The sequence below is a fragment of the Heliangelus exortis genome, chromosome 9, assembly GCF_036169615.1.
Source record: "Heliangelus exortis chromosome 9, bHelExo1.hap1, whole genome shotgun sequence".
In the NCBI taxonomy this organism is placed as follows: Eukaryota; Metazoa; Chordata; class Aves; order Apodiformes; family Trochilidae; genus Heliangelus; species Heliangelus exortis.
In genome coordinates this window covers 13,480,186-13,502,262 of record NC_092430.1, presented here as the reverse complement: position 1 = coordinate 13,502,262, position 22,077 = coordinate 13,480,186, and the positions used below count along the sequence as shown (strand labels likewise).

Here is a 22,077-nt window from a genome sequence, read left to right as displayed (position 1 = left end):
GCTGTAGTTGTTCACTCAGTCCTTGGTTGACCCACATCAGGCAAAGATTAATGTCACAGGATTGCAGAACAGTTGAGGTTGGATAAAGTTGGACCCCTTGAGACCATTCAATTCAACCTTCTGCTCAAAACAGGGTCACCTAAAGCAGGTTGTCCAGGGCTGTGTTCTTGAAATTTTTACTGTCTCCAAAGATATCTCTACAACTCTGGGCAACCTGTTCTAGTGTCTGAGCATCTGTGGAGTCAAAAAGTCTTGTCTTATGGTCACCTGGAGTTTAATTTTCTTTAATTTGTGCTCATTGCCTCATGTCCTATTACTGAGGACTACTGAGAAGAACCTGGCTCTGTCTTCTTGAAACTCTCACATGAGGTATTCGTACACATAGTTAAGCTTCCCCTGAGCCTTCACTTCTCCAGGGCAAACAGTCCCAGCTCTGTCAGCTTTTCCTTGTCTGACAAATGATTCAGTGCCTCCGTTATCTTTATGGTTCTCCATTGAACTTTCTCCAATGTATTGCTGTCTTTTGTACTGTCAAGTCCAGCCCTGGACTCAGCATTCCTGGTTTACCCTCTTGCACTACTCATCCTAATGCAGCCCAGGACACTGCCAGCATTCCCTGCTGTGCTTGCACGTGTCTGGTATTTCTGTTATCAGAAGAGCCTTCCACTCTTGACAAAATTCCCAGGCATGTCAGGACTGCAGGGTTACTCCCCTGTTTCTTAATGGCTTTTTTCCATAAAATTATTATTGTTAAAAGTAAATTAAAGAAACATCAAAGCTATGATGATGTCTTTGAAAATACATTATCAGTCTGGTTTGCCTGTGGATTTTCTATGTTTGTTTGAAAGCAACACTGAAATGTGAAGCATCATGACTTGTTGCTGAACTTTGCTTCCTTTCCATGTTTTCTTTCAGTGTCTCTGCCCTAGCAGCTTACCTGCTAGCAGAATGTCCTTTCCTGCTTAAATCTCTCCACTGTATATTTTTGGCTTGTGTTCCAAACTGCACAGGTGACATATCACGTTTAATTATTCTTTCCATCTCTGTAATCTGACCAGCAAGTGGGTGCCTTCTGTGGAGGAGGCTCCGAAAGGCTGTGTGTCACTGCCTTGCTGTGATTTGACTTCATGAATGTCAAATGCCTGTCATACCCTGTCTCAGAGTAGCAGGTTTAAGTTAACTGGGGTAGCCCTAATGCTGTGGAGTGCTGAGTGCCAGGACCTCCCCCTCAAGGGTATTTCTAATTGTGTGTTTGGTTGCCTGCAGTCCCACAAAGAGCTGTCCTAGTAATGAACAAGGCTGAGTTCTGAACAGCTCACCTTGTATTCAGTGTAAGGCCTGTGATTTCCCAGTAATTCAGTGATAGTCTGGCTAGTCTCTGGGTGGTTGTTCATACTTCGTTAAAATTAGCCAAAATATTTTATATTTTGAGTAACTTATTTTCCTGACCTTTGTGGCATGTTTGGCTCTGGCCTGTATGTTCTGCCTGCATCCTGTGCTATTTTTAGTAATGTTGATTTTTCTTCCCCTGCCACTTCTGTTGCAAAATAGAATGACGTCTTCTTACTGGTACGTGCTACTTTCACACATGGGTTCAGTTTCACCAGTGATCAAAATCAGATGGATCAGCAGTGTGTGAGGATTAGTTTAATCTGAATGCTGCTGAGCTAATTGGAATGGGCTGGTGGATGTGTTCCTTTGTTTTTCTTATGCAATTAAAGGATTTTCCTTTTTCGCTCCACCGAGAAGAGGCAAAAAGAGAACATTTAATTTTGACAGGTTTGAATTTGATGATTTCCTGGGAGAGCCATTTTCTCTGTAAGATGCATTTCAAGGGCTGGTTTGAGTGCATCAGCCAGAAATGGTGCTAATTCCAGGAGCACCAGTGGGCAGCGGAAGTCTCTGTTGAGAGCTACCAGGGAGCTCTGAGTTGCAGGGAGATCAGCCAGGTTCTGTGTTGACATAAGGTTTTTCCCCATCTTTTTGCAGAGTGTGTCCCGTATTAGCCAAGTTCAAAACAGCATTAATAAATGCCAAACACATTTTCTGCAGCTGTGTGAGAAAGCTGCCCAGAATGGCTATTTATCACACTTACTCACCCCGACCCAATCAGTCCCACATTACCTGTACAGAAAATTGATTGGGAGGGGATAATTCTTTACAGCTTCTCATGAAAGAAACATTTAATCATTTATCAGCAGACTTAGTCTTTAGGGCTGTTTACGATTCTTCCGCTCATGATAGCAGGAACTTGTGAGGCCCCAGGAAGTACCAGGGCTCTGAGAACATCTTGAGAAATGCTGCTGTAGGGAGCATGAGAGCCTTGAATGCAGGGGAGTTTATAGCATGATTTGAATCAAGTCTTGGTCTTTAAGAGAAATTATAAGCTTCTGCACCGAAATCAGATTTGACAAGGAGTGACCTCAGATCCAAACTAGTTTTCAGTGATGGCGCAGATCCAGGGTGGGTTTTTAGAAAATTCACTGGAGAATATCATAGCTGACATTGTTTCAGATGTGTATGATGTGAAATGTTCCTCGCTACTGTTGCTATTAAGGTAATGAATGGGTGGATGAAATTGATTGAAATAATCTAGCTGATTTCCTTCTGTTTAGCTTTCAGGCTGTATAAATTGTAATGCTCTGCCTGTCTGCTCTGGTTAGAATTAGAATAATTCTTAACATTAAGGCAACCTTTATCCTAAGTTGATTAAGATGCTTGTGCTCTTTCTTTTTAGACACCACCACCTCCAACTGTATCAGTTACCTTAATAAAAGATCTAGCTTCTCTTTACAAACTTGCAGTTTTACTGACCTATGATGGACTAAGGATATTACTAGGAGCATTAAGTAAAGAGAAATAAAAATGTATTGTTAGGGAAGAATGAAAAGGAAGGCATCTTTGAATAAAACCTTTAATAGTTTTTAGAGCTCTATTCTAATACAAGTGCTCAAGGACATAATTGGCAATATATTTAACGGCAAGTAGGGTCTCTTCACAGGTTGGCTTTATCTGAGATTCAGGGAGAAGAAAACCATATCTGCCTGTGTCTCGGAGCTCAAAAGTGAAAGAGTACTTGATGCCTTGATCATAAGCCCAGTCGTCAGAGCCCCCTGCAGCAGGATCTGTTGATAAAGAAATAAAATAAAGCTTAAGTGGAAAAGTGTGGCTGCACATTGAAATGTGATACACTTTTGAATCAAGACCCGTAGCTAGAAATGCAGAAAAAGATTGATAAAATGGAATATTCTGTGAATTAGTTGATTTCTCCTGCTTATGGAAAAACTTTTGTGTTTTCAGGACGTTTGTGAGCTTCATTCAAGTTGATTCATGCAAGCAAATGTAGAGAAGCTGAATTGCTCTCTGTCAGTGCTCTGGGGAGGCCATAGGAGCAATGTCTAAGGAACAGGAGAATGGCATGTTTGAATGGGGTTGTTTAGAAAGATTTGGTAGCAGAAGCAAATACCCTCACACTGGGTAGCTTTTTGAGGTTCATAGAGATCTGAAAAAACTGCAGAGATGGGATATCACTTTCATCTTTTTCTTCTGGACAAATGGTTTCTTCCCTTTCTAGTACTTTGATATGATGAAGGCTGTCTCTTTCCATAAGGATGGAGCCTCCAGGATTCGTAAACATCACCAAAACATTTTTAAAGGAAAATTTTCCATAAATACTCTAAAAATGAGAAAGATTTTTTTCAAAGTTTTTAAAAACTTCTTAAGGAAAGAGAAATAGGTAAAAGAGATATAGGAGATATTGAAGTTCTAGAAATCTAGACAAGGCAACCTCAGTTCAGCTTTTGACACTGCAAAGGCCATATCCTGACAGCTGGGTTCCCAAGAAGGGTACAAGAATGAAATTGTAATTAGTCTGTTTCTCAGATTATAATGCAAAGTAAAAGACATCTGTGTAGCTAGTGTAGTTGAAGCTATTATTTTGGGTTCACATTGTCTTTTCTCTTTGCTTTGCAGATGCTGGAAATGCAGAAAATCCCAGGTCAAGATCTTTATGTTTAAATATAAGCTGTGTATGATTTAGGAATTCATGCAATGTACATGAGTTGCTAAACACTTTATCACATCACTTTGCCCTCCAGGGGGTTACATACTCCCTAGAATCCTTCAGGAATACATCATCCCATATTTTAGAAATGAGAGATTCCATATATACATCTGAGTATGTGCAAGCAAAGAAAGAAGGGGACTGGTTAGGAAGAGGAGCAAGAATCACCAAAAACTACATTTGATGGTCTTGCTTGCACTTAGCATAGATGGGAAGCAGACTTACAGATAGTTTTAGCTCCTGGGCCGTATTTATATTTGGTTTTATACAAACTGGCCACCTCTTTGGATGCAGCACCAGCAATGGAATTCTGTAAGAAAAGAGGAATTATAATGCAGATTTTCAGAAGCTTTGTGAGTGAATATAAGCAAGTACATGGTGAATAAAGTGAAAAGCCAAGCTTGAGCAGTTTTTAATTTAAAACTGTTCACCTCTCAGAATGTCAACATATCAGTAGCTGACAAGGCATAGCTTGTCCTGTTGTTGTGAAAAGAGTTTGTCAGTAAAGAGCTTTTTCTCCAAGCTCTGATGGAGGCGTCTGGTCTGTGTGTTCTCTTGGTAGTCAGCCTGTTGTGTAGTCTGCTGTAGCTTGGATAGGTAAGGGGCCAATAGGTAACAGGATTTTCTATACTTAGAATAAACTTGTACAAAGTTAAACCTAAATAAGGATCTTCTTTAGAGATAAGTGAACCTTCACAAATAGTTATAACTTGGTACAGTAAACTGGGAACATACTATAGCCTTTCTTTTCCTTTTATTCATGCAGCTATAAATTCAGAGTAGAGTCAGCTTAGTCAGTGAAGCTGAACACTGATACAAATGGAAACAGATTAAGGTCTTGTAAATATTAACAGCCAGAAAAAGGCATAAATTACTTTGGAACCATATGTAGTCTCATTAATTTCAATTAATTTCCTGTGCACAGAGGGACTCATTCAACTCCCACTGATTTCAGTGAGGGTTGGATCAGGCCCATCAGTAGTACCATGAAGCTTTGTATGCTTTGTTTTCCCTTGCATTAAGGAAAATTACAGACTTTTCTTTGGAATGGGTGGCTTTTCCACTTCTTCATTATACAGCATGTTGGTAATAAAATATGAAAACTAACAGATGATAAATATGAATGATTTTTGAAAGCAGATGTTCTGTCTAAGAATAAACAATGGGTTGCCGAATCTTTCTTTATAGCTCTCAGCTGAATGGCTTACTATTCCAGGAATTTCCTCAAACTTTTTCTTTCTCTGTAGGTTATATGCTGGCTTACTTCCCAGTGGAAGATAAATTGTAAAATACACTCTGTTCATCCTTATGCTTCAGGCATTCCTATGAATTACTCAAAGGTATATTGGCCAATGGGTTTAGAAAATCTTAGTTAAGTAAGAGAGCTTTCTCAGCATCACACTATGTTTGCATTAGCACTGGCAGCCTACTTTATTGCAGAAGTGCCAGTGCCTTCCCCATGTTGCATTTGGAAAATCCTAGAATTATGGGAATTTGCTGTAGGAATTTGTGGTCATTTAGCACATCAAGAATATTTAAACAAGACAGACCAAAAAGTATTAGAAGTTTGTCTTTCCACCTATAATACTGACTGTACCTAGGTGTGGGGTTTAGGTTCTGTCCTTGCTGTTGTCCAAGCATAAATAATTGCAGGAAGAATGTTGCTTTGCATTTCTTGGATTCAGAGCAATTGGGGTAGCTGATTTCTCTCCAAGTATTGGGTTTTTTTGGGCAATTGGTTTTAATGACTTAACAAGCTATTATTTTATTTTGTTATATATCTCCTTTATATATATTAATGTATAAATATAAAATATAGAATGCTAATTAACGTAATACAAATATATTTATAAAATATAAGTATTTATAAAAGTATAAATATGTATATACATCCAAAAGTATATATTTATAAAATCCATATTAAGTTTTAACACATGTTGAGAGAATTGTAGAGGTTGGAGACCACTGGTGATACCATCTTTCCTTCAGTCATCTTTTGTTTGTAAGTTACACATTTTAACAGCACCTGAGATTGAGTCAAGTCTTCTGTCAATGCTAAACAAATTCTTAAATGTAAAATGATTCTTCCTCTTTTCACATATGTGTAAAGTGGAAGTTAAATTTGTAAATAGTCTGATATGACTATTGGTAACTAATATTTGCTCTTTTTAGTAAACTGCGTGGTAGGGACAATAGAACATCATTCTTTGGGAAGAATGGGGCATTCCTTTCAGTCAGCAGCCAAATTATGTGTTTAAATCACATCAGAACAGATACCAGAAAAAGTACATCAGGAAATCTTTTACCTGAGGGATTTTTTTATTATTGGCCAGGAAGTTGTAAAAAGAGAGAGATTTATAGAAAGAGCTGTTGTGATTTCCAGCTGTTAAGAGCCTGGAATTCAAATAAATAACTTCCTCAAGCTCTCCAGGTTGGAGATCAAGGTGGTATTTTAAATGACCTTTTCTAAGTGAAAAACATGACTGAGTATTTATGGCTTCATCATGAAATGAAACTTTATCAGAAGTTTTGATATCTCTTTTTTTTTTTTTTTCTTTTAAGTAACTCTCTACCATTTGCTTTCTTGATAGATTTAAAGTCTAAAATCTAAAGGTAAAAAAAAAATTAACAATTTTATAGGAAATATTAATATCTTAAGAATATTAATAATAATAATAATAATAATAATAATAATAATAATAATAATAATAATAATAATAATAATTATGTATTACAAACCAGCAGGAATAATAAAAATTAACTAAATACTTGTGAGTATAAACATCAGGAATAAATATGAGTATAAAATATGAGGAGGGTTTTTTTTTTCAGTAGCACAATTACTCAAACCCATCTGTAAAAAGGAAATAGCATGGAGATTTATGCATTTTTATTTATGCAGAGGTATATAAATAATGACTAGCATTTTCTGACAGAGGAAGTGATATTTAACTTTTCAGAAGTGGTCTGGATTTTCAAGGCTGTATGTTGGAATACAACTGCAAGGAGAAACAATGCTGACCTTTCTGACTTTGCTGTTGAGTGATTTTCTACATCTCTTTGCATAACTGGATTAACTGAATTGTTGCAGTTTGTTTGGTTGGGTTTTTTTACTGTTAAGAATCCCTCTCTTGCAAGAAAAAAACTTGCTGATAATAGTAGTAGAGAAGCAATGTCTCCCCGAAGTCTTAGAAATAAGTCCAAATTAATACCTTGTAACTGGGAGAAGAAATGGATTTTCAGATTCTGCCTTGCAGCTGAATTGTCAGAACTGATCATTTCAGCAGAAGGTAGTACTGCCTGCACTGATCACACATCTGTGTTTACACAGAATTTATTAATATTTTGTTTGATCATGTGTACAGAGTACAAGGGCCAGTGAAACAGCGGAGTTGTGTTCTCAGTTGCCATTATCTTACATAAATCACAACCTTTAAACCTATTTTTTCAGTTATTAGCTTTTAATGAGTCACGATACTGACCTCTCTCACCACATCTGAAGTTTCGACTGAACAAGATAAATTAACAGGCTAAGCATCTCCTGTGTGTTAATATGTAAATTTTGTGAGCATCTCCCTCGTTTTACTCTTGCATCAGCAGGATAGATTTGCCAGCAAATTGTGGCTGTTTAGAAACACTTTAACATGCCTAAATTGTGCAGCTGCTGCATGGGGACAACTCACTTTGCCTTCACAATCTGACTGACTGGACCTCTTGCTTTCTTCCCTCAATGGACTGGAAACTGGTTTGCCTGAGACTGAACACTGCATTTTACTTGACCTGGGTCTCATGTCCTAGTTAGGTGACCTTCAACTTCCTTTGTCATGAAAGCCTGAATCTGTTGCATCTGCAAAGTTAGCTTTAACCAAATGAAGCTGGACTTCTTGGTTTGCCAATAGAAAGATTCCCTTCAAGAGAGTGTCATTTGGTTCACTGTTCTATTGTTGTTAGTAGTTAAGCAACTCCCTCAGGAGACCAGGGAATGCAGCCAAGTGGTAGGATGCTCCTTTTTTCAAGTCTGTTTCTCTCTGGCAGTCTCAGAGTGTTTAAGAATTGATCCCTGGTGAGAGAGTTTCCAGTGTGACCAAGTTAAAGTGAATGTGCCCTACACCTGTTGGAGACTCTTGTCTTTGAGCCAGATTCATATATAGTTCATATATAAAGCATCTGGAAGATGCTGCTGCTAAAAACATCCTTTTCACAATTTTAGACTGTCAGTACAGAACAGTTCTGTTGTGGGACATCTGTTGTGGCAAACTCCATGGAAGAGCTGTGAGGCCAATAGCAAATACTGCTTTTCTTCCCCATGCTTCCCAGTTGACTTCACCAATATTTACTTGTGCAAACACCAGGAGTTTGCAACAGCAGAGATATAACAGCAGCATAGGTTTTAATTCCTTATTGGTATGTCCAAGTCCCTTGGATGAGAGGATTTTTGCTGTTCAAAAATTCTTACCCATAGATCTTTGTGTATCTTAAACATTCAGGAATAAAGTCAGAAATAAAAAAAAATTGCTCCCTGGCATCAGTTTAAATAATCAGACTGATATTCACAGAATCATGCAATATATTTATAATTCATTCTTCTTGCAGGCTGCAGAGTCCGGGCATATCTCCACTTTCTACTGTATCCTATTTTAAGCACTCAAGAGGAAATTAAATGCTAGGGCAACACAATATAGAGGGTGAATTTTGGTGAGTTTAAGAAATAAGCAGTGAGGCCAGTATGCCTTGAAGTAATACAAATTGAAATCCCTCTCTAGAAAATTATTTTGGATTGCAAATTAATACAATATTTTGCAGCCTGCCAAACTGTAATAATACACATACATTAATCTGACAGTAAGTATGAGCTGGCTGCAGGCGTGTACTTGGCGCTGAATTTGTTTTTGAACTGAGATGGAATTGAACCTGGAAAGGAAGGAAGGGCAAAACACACATTCCTCTACTCTATAAAATCAGAGTTCAATCAGAAATTCAAATACAGGAATTGATAATGCTAGATTTTTTTGATGAAAATAAGGAGAGCACAGAGTAATGTAATAGGAAGCTGAGGCCAAAATACGAACTGATAAAAAAATATAGGCTGTACTGGTTTTGAAAAGTATTATTAAATAAAGAGGGTTTTATTGCAAGAGGATAAAATGTGAATAGTAAAATAAAGATAAAAAGAATATTTTTGGGACATGGAGAGACATACTGGTCTTGCCAAGCATATTTTTTTAAATATGAAAATTAACGCTTATGTTCGGTGTTAGGAAATGGATTCAAGTGTATGTTCTGTGGCAGGGTAACACTCCAGGGGATAGTAAAAATGAGTCAAGAGGATTATGAAGCAGGCAAAATGTGATTCACCAAAAGAAGCACGTATTTCATTCAGGGCATCATCACAAGAATATTGTGTAACTTCTGAGAAATTCCTGACCTAGATTTTCCTGTCTTGGGTGTTTAATTTTTTGTTGTATTGTTTGGATAACAGTGAAAGTTTTGTGCAACACCCTGGGGAAGGAGGGAGGGAGGAAGAGAGATGGGACATGGGGAGGGCAACAAAACAACAGCCCTGAATAAAGAAGTTTTGGGAAAATCCTTGTGAGCTGTGGGGTTGAGTTTCCTCACTGTTTCTCCTGCATCTAAGGAGAAGAGTGGGAAGGAAGGGACATACCTGACATTCATCATATTTCAAACCCCAGTGCTGGGGGTGGCTGAGGGATAGTGCTGATCCCTAACTCAAGTAAGTAACTCCGAGGTTGGGCTGATTTACTGTAGCAATGCAGAGGGGCATAAAGGATGTCTACAATTTTCAGAATGCCCCGTTCTTCCCAAGAAACTAAAATCAGAACAGTTTTATGCCTTCTGATGATTTTTTGAGGCTGTGAACTGAAAAAGTCTTTAGCCCCAAGGACATGCTCTCCAGTATGCTTGCAGAAAAGGAAGGTACAAGTGTTCTCTAGATCTTTCTCTTCTGCAGGCTCAGTGTCTTCGATCTCAAATTACTCAATTTTTGTGCCTTTCTATATCTAAGGCATTGGAATGCAGCATAAAGCCCATGGTATTATGCTACCTTTAATTAAATACATTGGAACAAAATGTTGCTGATGGTAAGCAGATGTGAGGTTTTGTTTAAGCATATGTCCAGTTGCTCACTGAAAGAGATAAGAAATTGCAACTGTGTTTCCTTTAATTTATTAGATCTGTCAGAGTAAAAATAACACCTGAGATAAGATAATGGCTCTATAAATTTTGTTCCTTCATTTGCAAAATGATTTATGATCCTTTTCCCCTCCAAACGATTTCCATTAAATGCTGAGACACTCGTTCTTCAGCATTTCTCTAAATTTTATATCTACACAGAACTTTTCTACATAAAACACAGCAATTGGCATGCAAAATTATACCTCTTTTGGCAGTTATCTCATTTTAAGAAAGTACAATTGTTGATTGAAAATAATTTTTTTTTCAGCTTAAATGGATGTATTTTAGTTATTTGAAGTGATTTGAAAAGCTGCACTTTTGAACTTGACCCAGAGCCTGTTGAAGTCACTCTTTCTATTTATTTCACTGACACTGGAGTGAATTAGGCCCTTTCTATTGGCAGTGTTGATTGGGTGATACTCTGATCTCATTCTCCAAAAGAAGGATTTTTTGGCAAGAAGTCTTCCCTTGTTAAAATCAACTGCACAAGTTGAACACCTCTGGGATCCTGCTGACTTTTTGTTGGGATCACCATTAAGGGAAATATTTTCCCTTAATTAAGATACGAAAAACATTCACAAGGTCACCTTGTCAATGTGGTGAGATTTTTGATTGCTTTGTAGTGGAAAATAATGGAACTCCCTGTGAGATCATTGTGCCTGATTTAAAATATAGGGTAAAGTGATGTGGGAAAGACTAACTTACAATGTGAAATCAAATGGTTGAGAAGAAATATATAGTCTGCATTACTAAAATGTTGCTTTTTTTTTTTTTTTAAGCTGAATGGTAATAGCAGAATTATCCTCTATGGCAGGAGAGTGCTTATTGATATAATTCGTATACCCTTAGTATAGGTGATTCATTAAATTTTATTGTGTATTAGAAAATAACTTTGCTAATATAATAATTTCATTAAGAAAATATTTGGAAAGCCTAAGAAGCACATAGGTTCTTTCTTACTGTTAAGGATTTCTTTAATAATGAGTTGCAAATGTGAACTCCCACTTAACACTGTGAAAAACATGCTGTACTTTTAGTTATGTATCATCACGTTTGCTTTCAATTAAAAAATTGAGCAGAATATCATGCAAATTTTTAACACGTGAACTTTGTGATCTTGAACACAGAGCAGCTTCAAGGGGTTTTAGACTGAGCAGCAGTGTGTGAAATGGGAAGCTTTTGTAAAAACTGAAGACAAGTTTCTTCAGTTCCCTGTAATAATTACAATTTAGAATTTCTGGAATATAAACTAAGAAAAAAAAATCTTCATCTTAGTTTCATCCTCTCTTTTAAGCTGTAAAAACAAATGTAATAAGAAACTTTACTGTTGGCCTCAGTTTGTATTTGTACTTCAGAATCATGACATCTATTTGGGAGCACTCATAAATCTGTCAAACCTGCACAGCAGAGCAACACACAGTGTTGTTGCCTTGGACTTCTGGCAGCATCCGGGGAAGAGAGAGAATCAAAATTTGTTTGTTTTCTTTTGCTATGTTGTCTTTCCTGCCAACAGCTTCTACTTGCTAATATGCCAGAGAGCTGAAGTAATTTTATTATTCATGTTTGTTGATTTTTGGCCTTATAAAGTGCAACTCTTTTTTTAAGTTAAAAAAATAATTCCAGAATGTTGTTATTGTACGTAAGTTGTGTTAGGATGTGGCCTTTCTCTAGGATGAATAAGAGAGATGTTATCTTTCAAAGCACCACATTTATCTTCTCCTCTTCCAAATAAAAGGTGTGTTTGAATCCAGCCTGTTTAGAAAGGCCTTAGAACTGAAACTTTTCTTTCATATCAAACTGTTTTTGATTATGCTGTTGACAAAAACTGCCTCCTTGCCCTGAATTCAATAGGAGTTTCACCATTTTACTTCAGTGAGAACTGAGGTTTGGTGGAAAATGATGGAGAGAATTTGTTATGTGCTGTTGTTGGTACCAGTTCAGTCATAGTTATTACAACCCATCAAATTAGCTTGACTGACAAGGCTTAGTGTTTCTATGTAATCTGTTAAAGCTACTACATACACAGCAGCCTCTTGAGTCAAGAGGAGATGGTGCTGTACAGCATAGTGGATTTCTTTTTGGCATGTCTGTAAGAGAAACCTGAGCTCGGGGCAAATTCACTGAGCATGTAGAAATTAATTAAGGCTCTTGAGTTTATCCTGTGCTTGAACTGTCTTGAAGCCATCATGATTCCCCTTGTTCTTGCTCTAAAAGACTGATGTATTTTCAAAAACTAGCAGTACAAATTCTTTCCACATGTTAAAGAAACTGCCTGAGGTTAGATGGACTTAAATAGCAAGCGATGATTTTTACTCCTTCTTTAATTATGTCAAAATAACAGAGACTTACCAGTTCATCATAATCTGCTGGTAATTTGTAAGTATATGAATAAGGAAACAGGAGCAACTGGGAATATGAGTGAATCGTCAGGTATGCCTTGATTGTAGAAAGATTTTTACGAATAAAATCAGTCAAAGCCTTGATCTCCTTTTCAGACTCAGGTGCAGGGCCACAGTAAGTGGGATCACAGGGGTTTTTTGAGGCCCCAGTAGCTGGGAAGAAAGGTGAATTTAATGAGTGTTTATTGAAAAATTTTGGTTGTTGAGCGAATCATGTTACACCACTTTTGTAGATAAGCCTCAGAAATCCTACTGACACTTAGGCAATATCAGAGGAAAGAATATTTTCATCTTAACTAGACACTGAGCAACTTTCACAGAGCACTAAATAAATATTCTCTGTATAGTCTGTATATCTGGAAGAACATGACTATTGATGTAAAGCCCTATATTATCTGAGTGATTTGGGATATTGATATGCTTCAGTGCTTAACAGCCCTCTCCTTGTATATCTCCCCCATTTCTAGGATGCTCCCAGGAACCAGACAGTTGGAAACCTCTCTAAAGAAGCCCCTCTCCACTGAGTGAAACCAACCAAAAGCAAACTTTCTGAAGTTTTTTGTTCTGAACTTGTAGAAAAGTGTTAGTATATATGCTTACATATATGCATATATGTGTGTTCACAGAACATATAAATGTTCACAGAAGTAGCCATAGTGATGATGGTAACCAAAGCCATAGTAACCAAAGCCCTTTTTTCTCCAAAATTGCCCCCAAAATTGAACAGAAGATATTCTCCACTGCCATACTGATGGCTTTTGCCCAACCTTGAGCTGGACCAACCATCAGGTAGGGAAAAATCTATAACTAAGCATCCTGGCTATTCCACCTTTGCTTGATTGCTTGCAGTTATTGTTAGGAGACACTTACAGCACCAGCCAGCATTTAAATTCCTGTTGGGATCGGTACCAATGCAGTGGCTCTCAGCATTTTTGGAGCGTGTCTTTCTCCACATGCGGTCCTGAAATAGAATAGTGAAGCACAGATCAAAGCTAAGAGAAAGTTTTAACAGTTGGCTCTTCCAGTTATACTTTTCTTGAGAAAGAAGAATGTACTTACATTTGTCCAAGTGTAAACATAACCATCAATATTAACAACGGGCAAAACATAGAAGTCCAGCCTGTTGAGAAGTTTGGTCGTGGCAGTGTCTTTTCCATAGGACTCAACAGCCTAGTTCAAGAAAAGCAGAAAAATCTGATGATGCCTTCATAGATCTGTATCTCCTGTGGGTATTTAAAGGCCTGGGTCTGGATCAGGGTTAAGGAATGTAGTGGGCAAATTCATGCAGATCATTCCACCATGTGACATGGCAGATCTGTGATATTATATGTTCGTAGTGGATTTATACTTGACTCAAACCACACTGCTGGTAGAAAGCATCTCATTTTTGGTAGACAAGTTATATGGTAAACTAATGCTGATTTTGAATAGGGCAATAAGTCACTGGCAAGAGATTTCTTGTTTAAAGCTTCTTGTTTAAAGCCAGAAAATTTCTTGTCCATATATTTTCCCTAGATCCTATCACTTTAAAGGTTTGGTTTTACTTTATGTGAGAAGCAAAAAATAATTATTCCCTTTTTTTTATATCTGTTGTGCAGAGAAATTTCATCAATAACCAAAATTACAGAGAAAATTTATAAAGTCCATCCTTACACATTTCCTGTCATAATGTTATGGATGAACATATTCAGAGGGAGGCAGATATTTCCCTGCACTTTTCTACACACATACATTGAATAACAAACAAAAATTGTCATAAAACTGTATATCCTGGTTGTTCATGGCCTGGCACTTTGAATGAGTGTTCACAGATATGAATCAGTGTTGAGGGAGAATGCAGATTTGCTCTCAATATGTTGCACCTGTGTTTCTTTTGCCATACACAGATGTAAAATAACACAGGGAGCAATGCTGTAGTGAAAGGCATCTGTTGTCCTGTAACTAGCAGGAGGGAAGGTTGGGTATAGAATCTAGAAAAGCAGTTTTGTTTTTTTCTTCTTAGGTTTTATTTTGTTTTTTGGTTTGTTGTTTTGGTTGGGTTTGGGGTTTTTTTGGAGGTACATATATCCGTTCATCTTGCTCATATTTCCCCCCCCCTTTTTTTTTTTTTTTTTACTTTTCTGTCTAGAAGCAATCACAAGTGAAGTAATGATGCTTTTAAGGAAGTGCTTTTAAAGCACTTCTGCCTCTCCACACTTGGATCCACTGAGCAGGGTCGCTGCTGGTGTCAGATGCAAGCATGAATTAAGTGACCAGACAGTGAAAATGACAGCTCTAGTGACGTGAATTGCTAAGAGAAAAATGGCAGCACACCCTGTTTGCAGCCTTGTTAGGAGATAATGAAATCACATTCCCATTGGCTCCACTGAGATGTCGGTTTCAATTTCCACTGCTCCCTACACAAACCCACATGGCTGTCTGGTAAGACTGAGATTACACTTGCCACCAAGGCCTCTGTCAGCATGGCTTACTTGAGTACTTCACTTGGGTTTTAAATCCCAGCTGCTGATTCTAAGATTTAAGATTTTTTTTTTCAACATAGTTGTAAAATGTTTTTCACCATTAAGCTTACTGACTTCTTTCACAAACCACTGGCAGAAAGCAGGGGAGATCCACTCTCTTGCATGGAAACCACAATCCAGAAAGATGGCCTTCTTATTGGGACCACTTTTTCCCAGCTAGGAAAAAAAACAACAAAAACCCTGGTCTTTAACAAAATAATTTTTAACAAGTCAGTCTGCTTGCTCACCTAAAAAAATCAAACTTTATACAAATATAGCATTCCTTGATTAAATGCAAAACTATGTAGTGCTCTCAGTTGTAACTGACCATGATAGTCAAGCTGATACAATAGCTTTTTAGTAATTAATTTTTTTTAATGGAGATAAGCTTCCCCTCCTCCTCAATTATTTGATTATTCTGTACTGTTGATTTATTTCCTGTAGTGTCTCTAAGTGTTGATCTTTTTTGCTTTGCTGATATATTATTCTAAATGCTTATGCAATTTTGGGCAAGAAATCTTTATCTTTTCAACTTTACCTAAGTCATCATATCTTATTTATTCATAAGAGTTATGCCAAAAAAATATGAAGATACAAACAAGTTTTTTGGCTATGGCTAAGGAGCCTGACATTTGTAGAGCCCTTTAGAGTTTGTAAACCCTTTAGAAGGTTTACAAACAACAGATGGAGAGAACACCAAGGTAGATAATTATTTAAATAGCTCTTAGGAATGTCTTTAAATTGATACATCTGAACTTCTAATAATTCATTATGGTCTTTTTAAAAAAAAATCACAAAAGATGAGAGAATCATAGGAGAAGTACTACATAGGAGAAGAGGAACATGTATTAGATTTTTCTGCAAAATGTGTATTACTATCTTAGCATTGTTGTTTTTAATAGATATAGTAATTTTGTGGAGGTTAATAGAGGGAAAGTCTGGCACAAAGAAATCAAAGGACTTACTTTGAGAAGGTAGATTGATCGTCCTTCATAGGTTTTGCCAATTACACTGCGAGAGACAAGGTCTGGATTCTGAGCAGCAATATCTGCAGTCCAAGCAGCAATCTGTTTAATAAGGAGATCAAATTTACTGATGTCTCTGTCCTTAGACCCAGAGCAATTAATTCACAGACTTCAGTCAGAACAGTCCTTTTGAGCATCTAAATTGACCTAATATTTATTGCAGTCTGTAGATTTCCAAGAATTAATTCCTACTTGTACTAGAGTTATATGTCTGAATTAAGATTTTCTAGTATGAATTTATCTAAACCCAGAACTGGAGTATGGCTGGTGGATTGTGAAACACTTTGGATGCTAACCCTGTGTAGTTATGACCTTGTCAACCCTTGAATACTCTTAACAAAAGAGAACTGTTTCTTTTTAAGCAAAGTAGATTGAATGCATTAAATCTTCTATGTATAGTAAAGTTTTTCAGTTTCATTCCTCTTTTATTTATCATCATTCTTGAATTAGTGAGATTACAGGGACTTGTAGGATCACTTCACCAGTGCCAGCTCCAAAAGAAAGAAAATCTCCTTTGTTCTATTTATTATTTGAGGTCAATTATAACAGCCTCTATTATCCTAGTATTATAGCAGATTCCCTTTGTTACAGATACCTTTAGGGGCACAGAGGAGAGTTTTCACAACCCTACAAAGAATTGTGTATGAACTAAGAAAAGGACTGGAAACAACAGACAGATACACACACACTGGCAAGAGAAGACCAGAAATCATGGTTGACATTATGCATGATGCTGGGTTTTTTTGCATGCCAACAAACTTTGTAGTGTCAGAAGAACTTTTGTTCTTGTTTTAAAATAGTCTTTAAAAAGGAGGCTGATTTTAGTTTCAGGAAAGTTCTGGTGGAATACAATTAATTAGTTCTATATAAGATCTATAGATACCACTTGGAGAGGAAATAGGAATTTAATTGTTTGGAAGTGTAACAGGTGCTTAGTCTGCAATTATTGGCATAAAAAAAGAAAGATTTTTGCAAGGGGAGACATGGATGGGAGATTATCATGCTTTTAAGTATAAGAGCTGTGATGCAATGGGTAATAGGGAACTATGCAAAGATGTGAAGTGGCATGACCAAGATTATTCATCAGGAAAAATGATCATGGCTGTGAAAAAAGGAGAGAGGAGGGGAGAGGTTATGGTGGAAGGTGAAGAGCCGGAACTAGAGTAAGGTTGAGAATCAAGTTTTGTAGTGGTGGTGATGGGAGAAGGCGTGAAAAGGAAAGAGCAAACTCAGAATGAGATGTGTCTGCCTGGTCATTGGACTTCTGCTGGTTTCTTTGCAGCTCTGGAGGAAGAGGTAGATGAAATAGGTCTAGGGAGAAGGGTTATACAGCTTAACTTGGTAATGACCAATAAAGGAGAAGAGGAAGGAGAGTTTGAAGAGGAGTTGCCATGTTAATGGGTAGAACAGAATAGGAAAAAGGAAGAAGGATGGAAGCATATCAGGAGTTATTTTGAAGGCAGAGGCTAAGGTGCCAAGTTAATACAGTAACTAACTTCCAGACTTTACCGTTTCCCAGTTGTTGTACTTGTCATAGCTGTGTTTGGTGGTGCGAGTTTTGCTGTCAAACTGGGCGTCCAGTGCAGCCTGCAGGTTGTCAATCAGAACTCTGCAATAGGCACCATGGAAAGTGTAAAGAGAAGTATACAATTTACTAGCAGGCAAGTAATCACTAGGTAAACGTTTCAGTGTCTTCCTGAAACTAAGGTCACATGGATTGTGAAGTGACATGCAGAGGGGAGGGGATTTATGCATTTGAAAGTAAGATATATTAGGTTCAAATCTGAACCTACTGGCTGCGAGAATGGTAAGGGAGCAATAGCTTCCTCCTACTTAGCATTTACCTACTTACTTCCATACCAACAAACTTCCAGAGTGGCAAGTCTGGGGCTTTGAGCAGCCTTAGCTAGGGGATGATGTCCCTGCCTGATGCAGGGGGCTTTGAACTAAATGATCTTTAAGGTCCCTTACAACCCAAACCATTCTGTGATTCTGTGAAGTTTGGTTTAGGATGAATGGTAATGTTGACACAGAGTGTGTGTAGAAAATGAGCCCTGGTCTGACCTCATGTCACCAGATTGCCTCTGCCTCAGAAGGAAAAGGGCCCTTTTCCTGAATTTAGGGAGTACACGGCATGGTACTCCCCTGAAGCAATCCTGAGATGTTTGCCTGAGGAAATTCTTTGCCAAACCAAGCTTCAGAAATGTAGGTGTGGTTTGACAGCTCTGTTGTGATGACACTATCTATCCTCCAGGCCACTTTACTGCGTATGAAGTGGGCTATTAAAGTAAAGCACACAATAGCAAGAGACCCCCAGCATTCTGTCTGGATTGGTTTGATCTCTTGTGTTCAACCCTTCCTGGGCCTAATACAAAAGCACAGCTCATTGTCTAGCAGACTCTTAAGGACCTTTTGCTTCTATTTCAACCTTGGCTATAAAAAAAATTAATCCCTCTTGTTTTTCCAGTGCTTGTCTGCTTGTCTTAACATTCTTACAAATCTTACTCAGCCAGGATATGTCCTTGGTTGTTTGTGATTTGGATAGAAGAGCAGGAGGCCAGTTTGTGAGACCCCACCAGCCTTCAGAACAAACAGCACAAGTGACTACACTGACGTGATGTCAGGCACTGCAGCTGCACTTCAAAGGAATTTTAACAGCTTGAGTTGTCACAAGGACGCTCTGCTCGAGTCTGTCAGGGACGCCTTGCAGACATTATGGCCTTTGTTGCAAACAAAAGATTTGTGCACAGACCTGAGGGAGTTTATAAGTATCGTAGGAAAAACTAGCACATGTATAATAACTCCTCCTTTGCCAAAGAGGAAATTCCAATAAAACCAAATTGTTGTGCTGTATGTGAGCAGTGGCATTACTAAAAATCACTTTCTCTAAAATGTTTTTAGATTCTTTTCCCACAGTGGCATCCAAATTAGACGTGGTGAACATGAGGTAAATAAGTTTAGGGATGCATTATCCTTGGATTTAGTAGATCATAAAAGTTATGTCTAGTGAGAACTTTGTGTTGTCCAATGAAGACATTTAGTTTGCTGGCAACAGTGATGGGGCTAAGAGACAAAACCTCTCCACTCAGCCAATTGAAGTCTTGAGAATTTGATCCACTAACACTGAGTTTTGGTGTCTGAGTACATGATGTTGACAGAATTTGCACTGTACATTGAAGAAGCCTGATAATCAATGTAGGCTGAGCCAATTGGCAAGGCTCAGGTGGAGCTATAAGGAGCAATGAAGGCAGGCAGCCCCACTCCACTTCTCATTCTCAGCTAATGCTTGTGTGACTTGAAGAGATAAAGTATAAGCAGTTGCCTGGTCCTGCTCTTTTCTTCCTCCCATCCCATTAGTGCTACTTCGTACAATACTATGATCTATGTAATACTATGATTGCAGTGTCTGTTCCATCCACTTGTACTACAGTTGTGTTCAGTCATTGCAAGTCAGGTTTTTTTTACTTCTGGGTAATTTACTCATGAAATATTTAAGCAAATTAAGAGCTTCTTTCAGAGAAATCCTTGCCATGGATCTGCTGTGTAACTTGAATAAACCCCAGGATGTCTTGGGAATCTGTTCTCCTCACTCCCTTGGCCCTTCACCTGGCAACTGTCTTCTGTGTGTCATCAGTTGGGTTCTTTTGTCCCTCCAGCTATCATTCTGCAGGTTAGAGAACTCAGTGGGCAGCCCCCTCTTGGGGCTAACCATTTTTGCTTAATTTCCCTGATACTATCATGCAAGCCTGGATGGTGGCCTTTCTGTCTCTTTCTAGAACTTTGCATCATGGGAAGTCTTTCTTGTCCCCTCCATCCTCCACCCTTGTGTACTGCAGTGAGCTTTCACCAGCCTTCACCTGGTAGTAAGTCTTTGTTTCCTGTCTCTTATCTCAATCAAAATTTCATCTCACTCCTTTAATGTAGAATGGCTACAGTCCAGCACTGTCATATGAAAGCTGCACATAGTGAAGGTTTCCACACGAGGGATGAAGTTTGTGACAGGAAGATCAGTTGACCAGTATGAAAAGATCAAACACATTTTCCCCAGTATTTAATCTCCTTCTTCAAAATACAGCAGTGAGGACAGACTTACCTGTATTCCACTCCACTTTCTTTCAAAAGATCTTCAACCTCAAAAGACTTGCCAGCTTCAACTCGGAAATCAACTTCCATTTTTGGCCTTACCAGCATGGCAGAGTCTGGCTGCCAAAAGTCAACCTGAAAGAAGGTGAAATGAATACATCAACAAATAAATATACAGAATTTGAGTTTAGACAGACTTGTGAATATTGTAAGTATCTTTACACCTTTCATTCTTTGTGCAGATTTAATTGGAAATATTTTCCTATAAACGTTAGACAGAAATGGACTCTTAGTGCAGCAGCAGAGAGACACTATATGAATGCATAATAGAGCTGGAAGAGACAGTTTTCTGTATGAGTGCCTGTAAGACTCAGTTCACTAAAGCTGGTATGAGGAACCTCTGCCTTCAGAAGATGTTTAGTTCAGGGTGGACAAACAACAGTGCTATTAATATTTCACATACTTCTGCTGAAGTCAGCTTCCAGACCTGGATTTAGTGCCTATCAAAGACCAATGAAAGCAAAGCTGGTTTGCCCGCCTAATGCCTTTTCAGTCTTTCATCTCATGAATGTAAAGGAAGTTGGGGCTGGTGGGCATATTCATAAACTACATGTCTTCAAGTGAGATGATTATTCCAGGATATACTACTACATTTATCCTGAGTGATTGCTTTCTGTAACAATAGTAGTCCAGGGATATTTCCTTTGCTTCAAAGAAGAAAACAAACAATCCCTTTATAATACACACTTAAAAGCAAGTGTGGTATTTCTTAATATTGGCAGCACCATTCCAGTAGTGTGTTTTTCAATAGATTATTGTTCCAGCATGCTATACTAGCCTGTTGATGGTTCTCCACATCTGTGTTTTGTTAAAAATACCATCCTTTCATCCTACAGATAATGGTGTCTTTTTCACCAACAGCTATTTTACAACATCAAAGCTGAAGAGAAATATTGAAAACACATTTGCTGTCTTTATTGTTTTTTCTCATGTCATTGTGTCATCATATATCTACATCAAGGTCAGTAAGAAACATGCAGCTTGGTTGGAGAGAAAATAAGCTTTAAAGGAAAGTCAGGGAAGAAAAGATGATATGAGAGACTAGAGGCCAAAGAAAAGTTTCGTTTGTTGGTAGTATGAATTTTTAGATTATGTACAGGAGCAAAATGTTTTGTCTATAGTGGTAAAAGTTCTGGTAGTTGGGATTTCTGGGTTTTATCTAATTCATTCTTGAAAGCACTCCACATTGCATACAACATTGCATAATAACTTATTCTATAAATAACTTCCATGGGCACTTTGGTATTCAGGCTTTTCAGAAAGATATTGGAATGCATTTGCATAGCTCTCATTTTATCACCTCATCCTGTTCCTCCTGAAGAAACAGTCCAGCTGACTTGAATGAGATCAAGATTAGGTCTTTAATTCAGTAGCTTTTTAAAAAGATATATGTAAATTGAATGAGAGATCTTTCTTTCAAATGCAATCTATCCCCTTCCCCAGGTTGTTTACCTGCATGTTGCTGGCAAGGAAATTGATGAGTTCTACCTGCTCATCATTCTGTGGAATCACACGAAACACCTTCTGCCTGAAAGAGGAGAAAAAGATTGGATTTGAAACAGGTAAGTCAGTTGAAAGGCTTTTGCTTGTGCAGAAGAAATTATGCAAATATAAAACTTGCTCTCTGTTCTTACCCATCAAAGGCAAGGTCCTGCAGGTGAGCAGACACAGATGCAGCACCTATGAGAACCAAGAGTCCCCACATTTTTTTAATGAAAAAAATCGCAGGTTTTCAGTTTTTCTGCACTGCTTTT

The 22,077-nt window shown here is 37.9% G+C and overlaps 1 protein-coding gene across 2 annotated transcripts; it reads right to left on the bottom strand.

Annotated features, from left to right (window-relative positions):
* Positions 1-2,900: 2,900 nt before the first annotated feature.
* Positions 2,901-22,067, bottom strand: CPB1 (carboxypeptidase B1). Of its 2 annotated transcripts, XM_071752206.1 has the most exons (11): positions 21,958-22,067; positions 21,776-21,851; positions 20,274-20,398; positions 17,690-17,789; positions 16,121-16,222; positions 15,231-15,332; positions 13,714-13,824; positions 13,525-13,615; positions 12,605-12,807; positions 4,289-4,373; positions 2,901-3,125 (listed from the first exon to the last, which is right to left on the bottom strand). In XM_071752206.1, the coding sequence occupies exons 1-11, from the start codon at positions 22,026-22,028 to the stop codon at positions 2,938-2,940; spliced, it is 1,254 nt and encodes a 417-aa protein (XP_071608307.1). In that variant the 5' UTR covers positions 22,029-22,067; the 3' UTR covers positions 2,901-2,937. The 2 variants fall into 2 exon arrangements, with proteins under 2 accessions (XP_071608307.1, XP_071608308.1); XM_071752207.1 differs by lacking the exon at positions 4,289-4,373.
* Between the last annotated feature and the right edge of the window lie 10 nt (positions 22,068-22,077).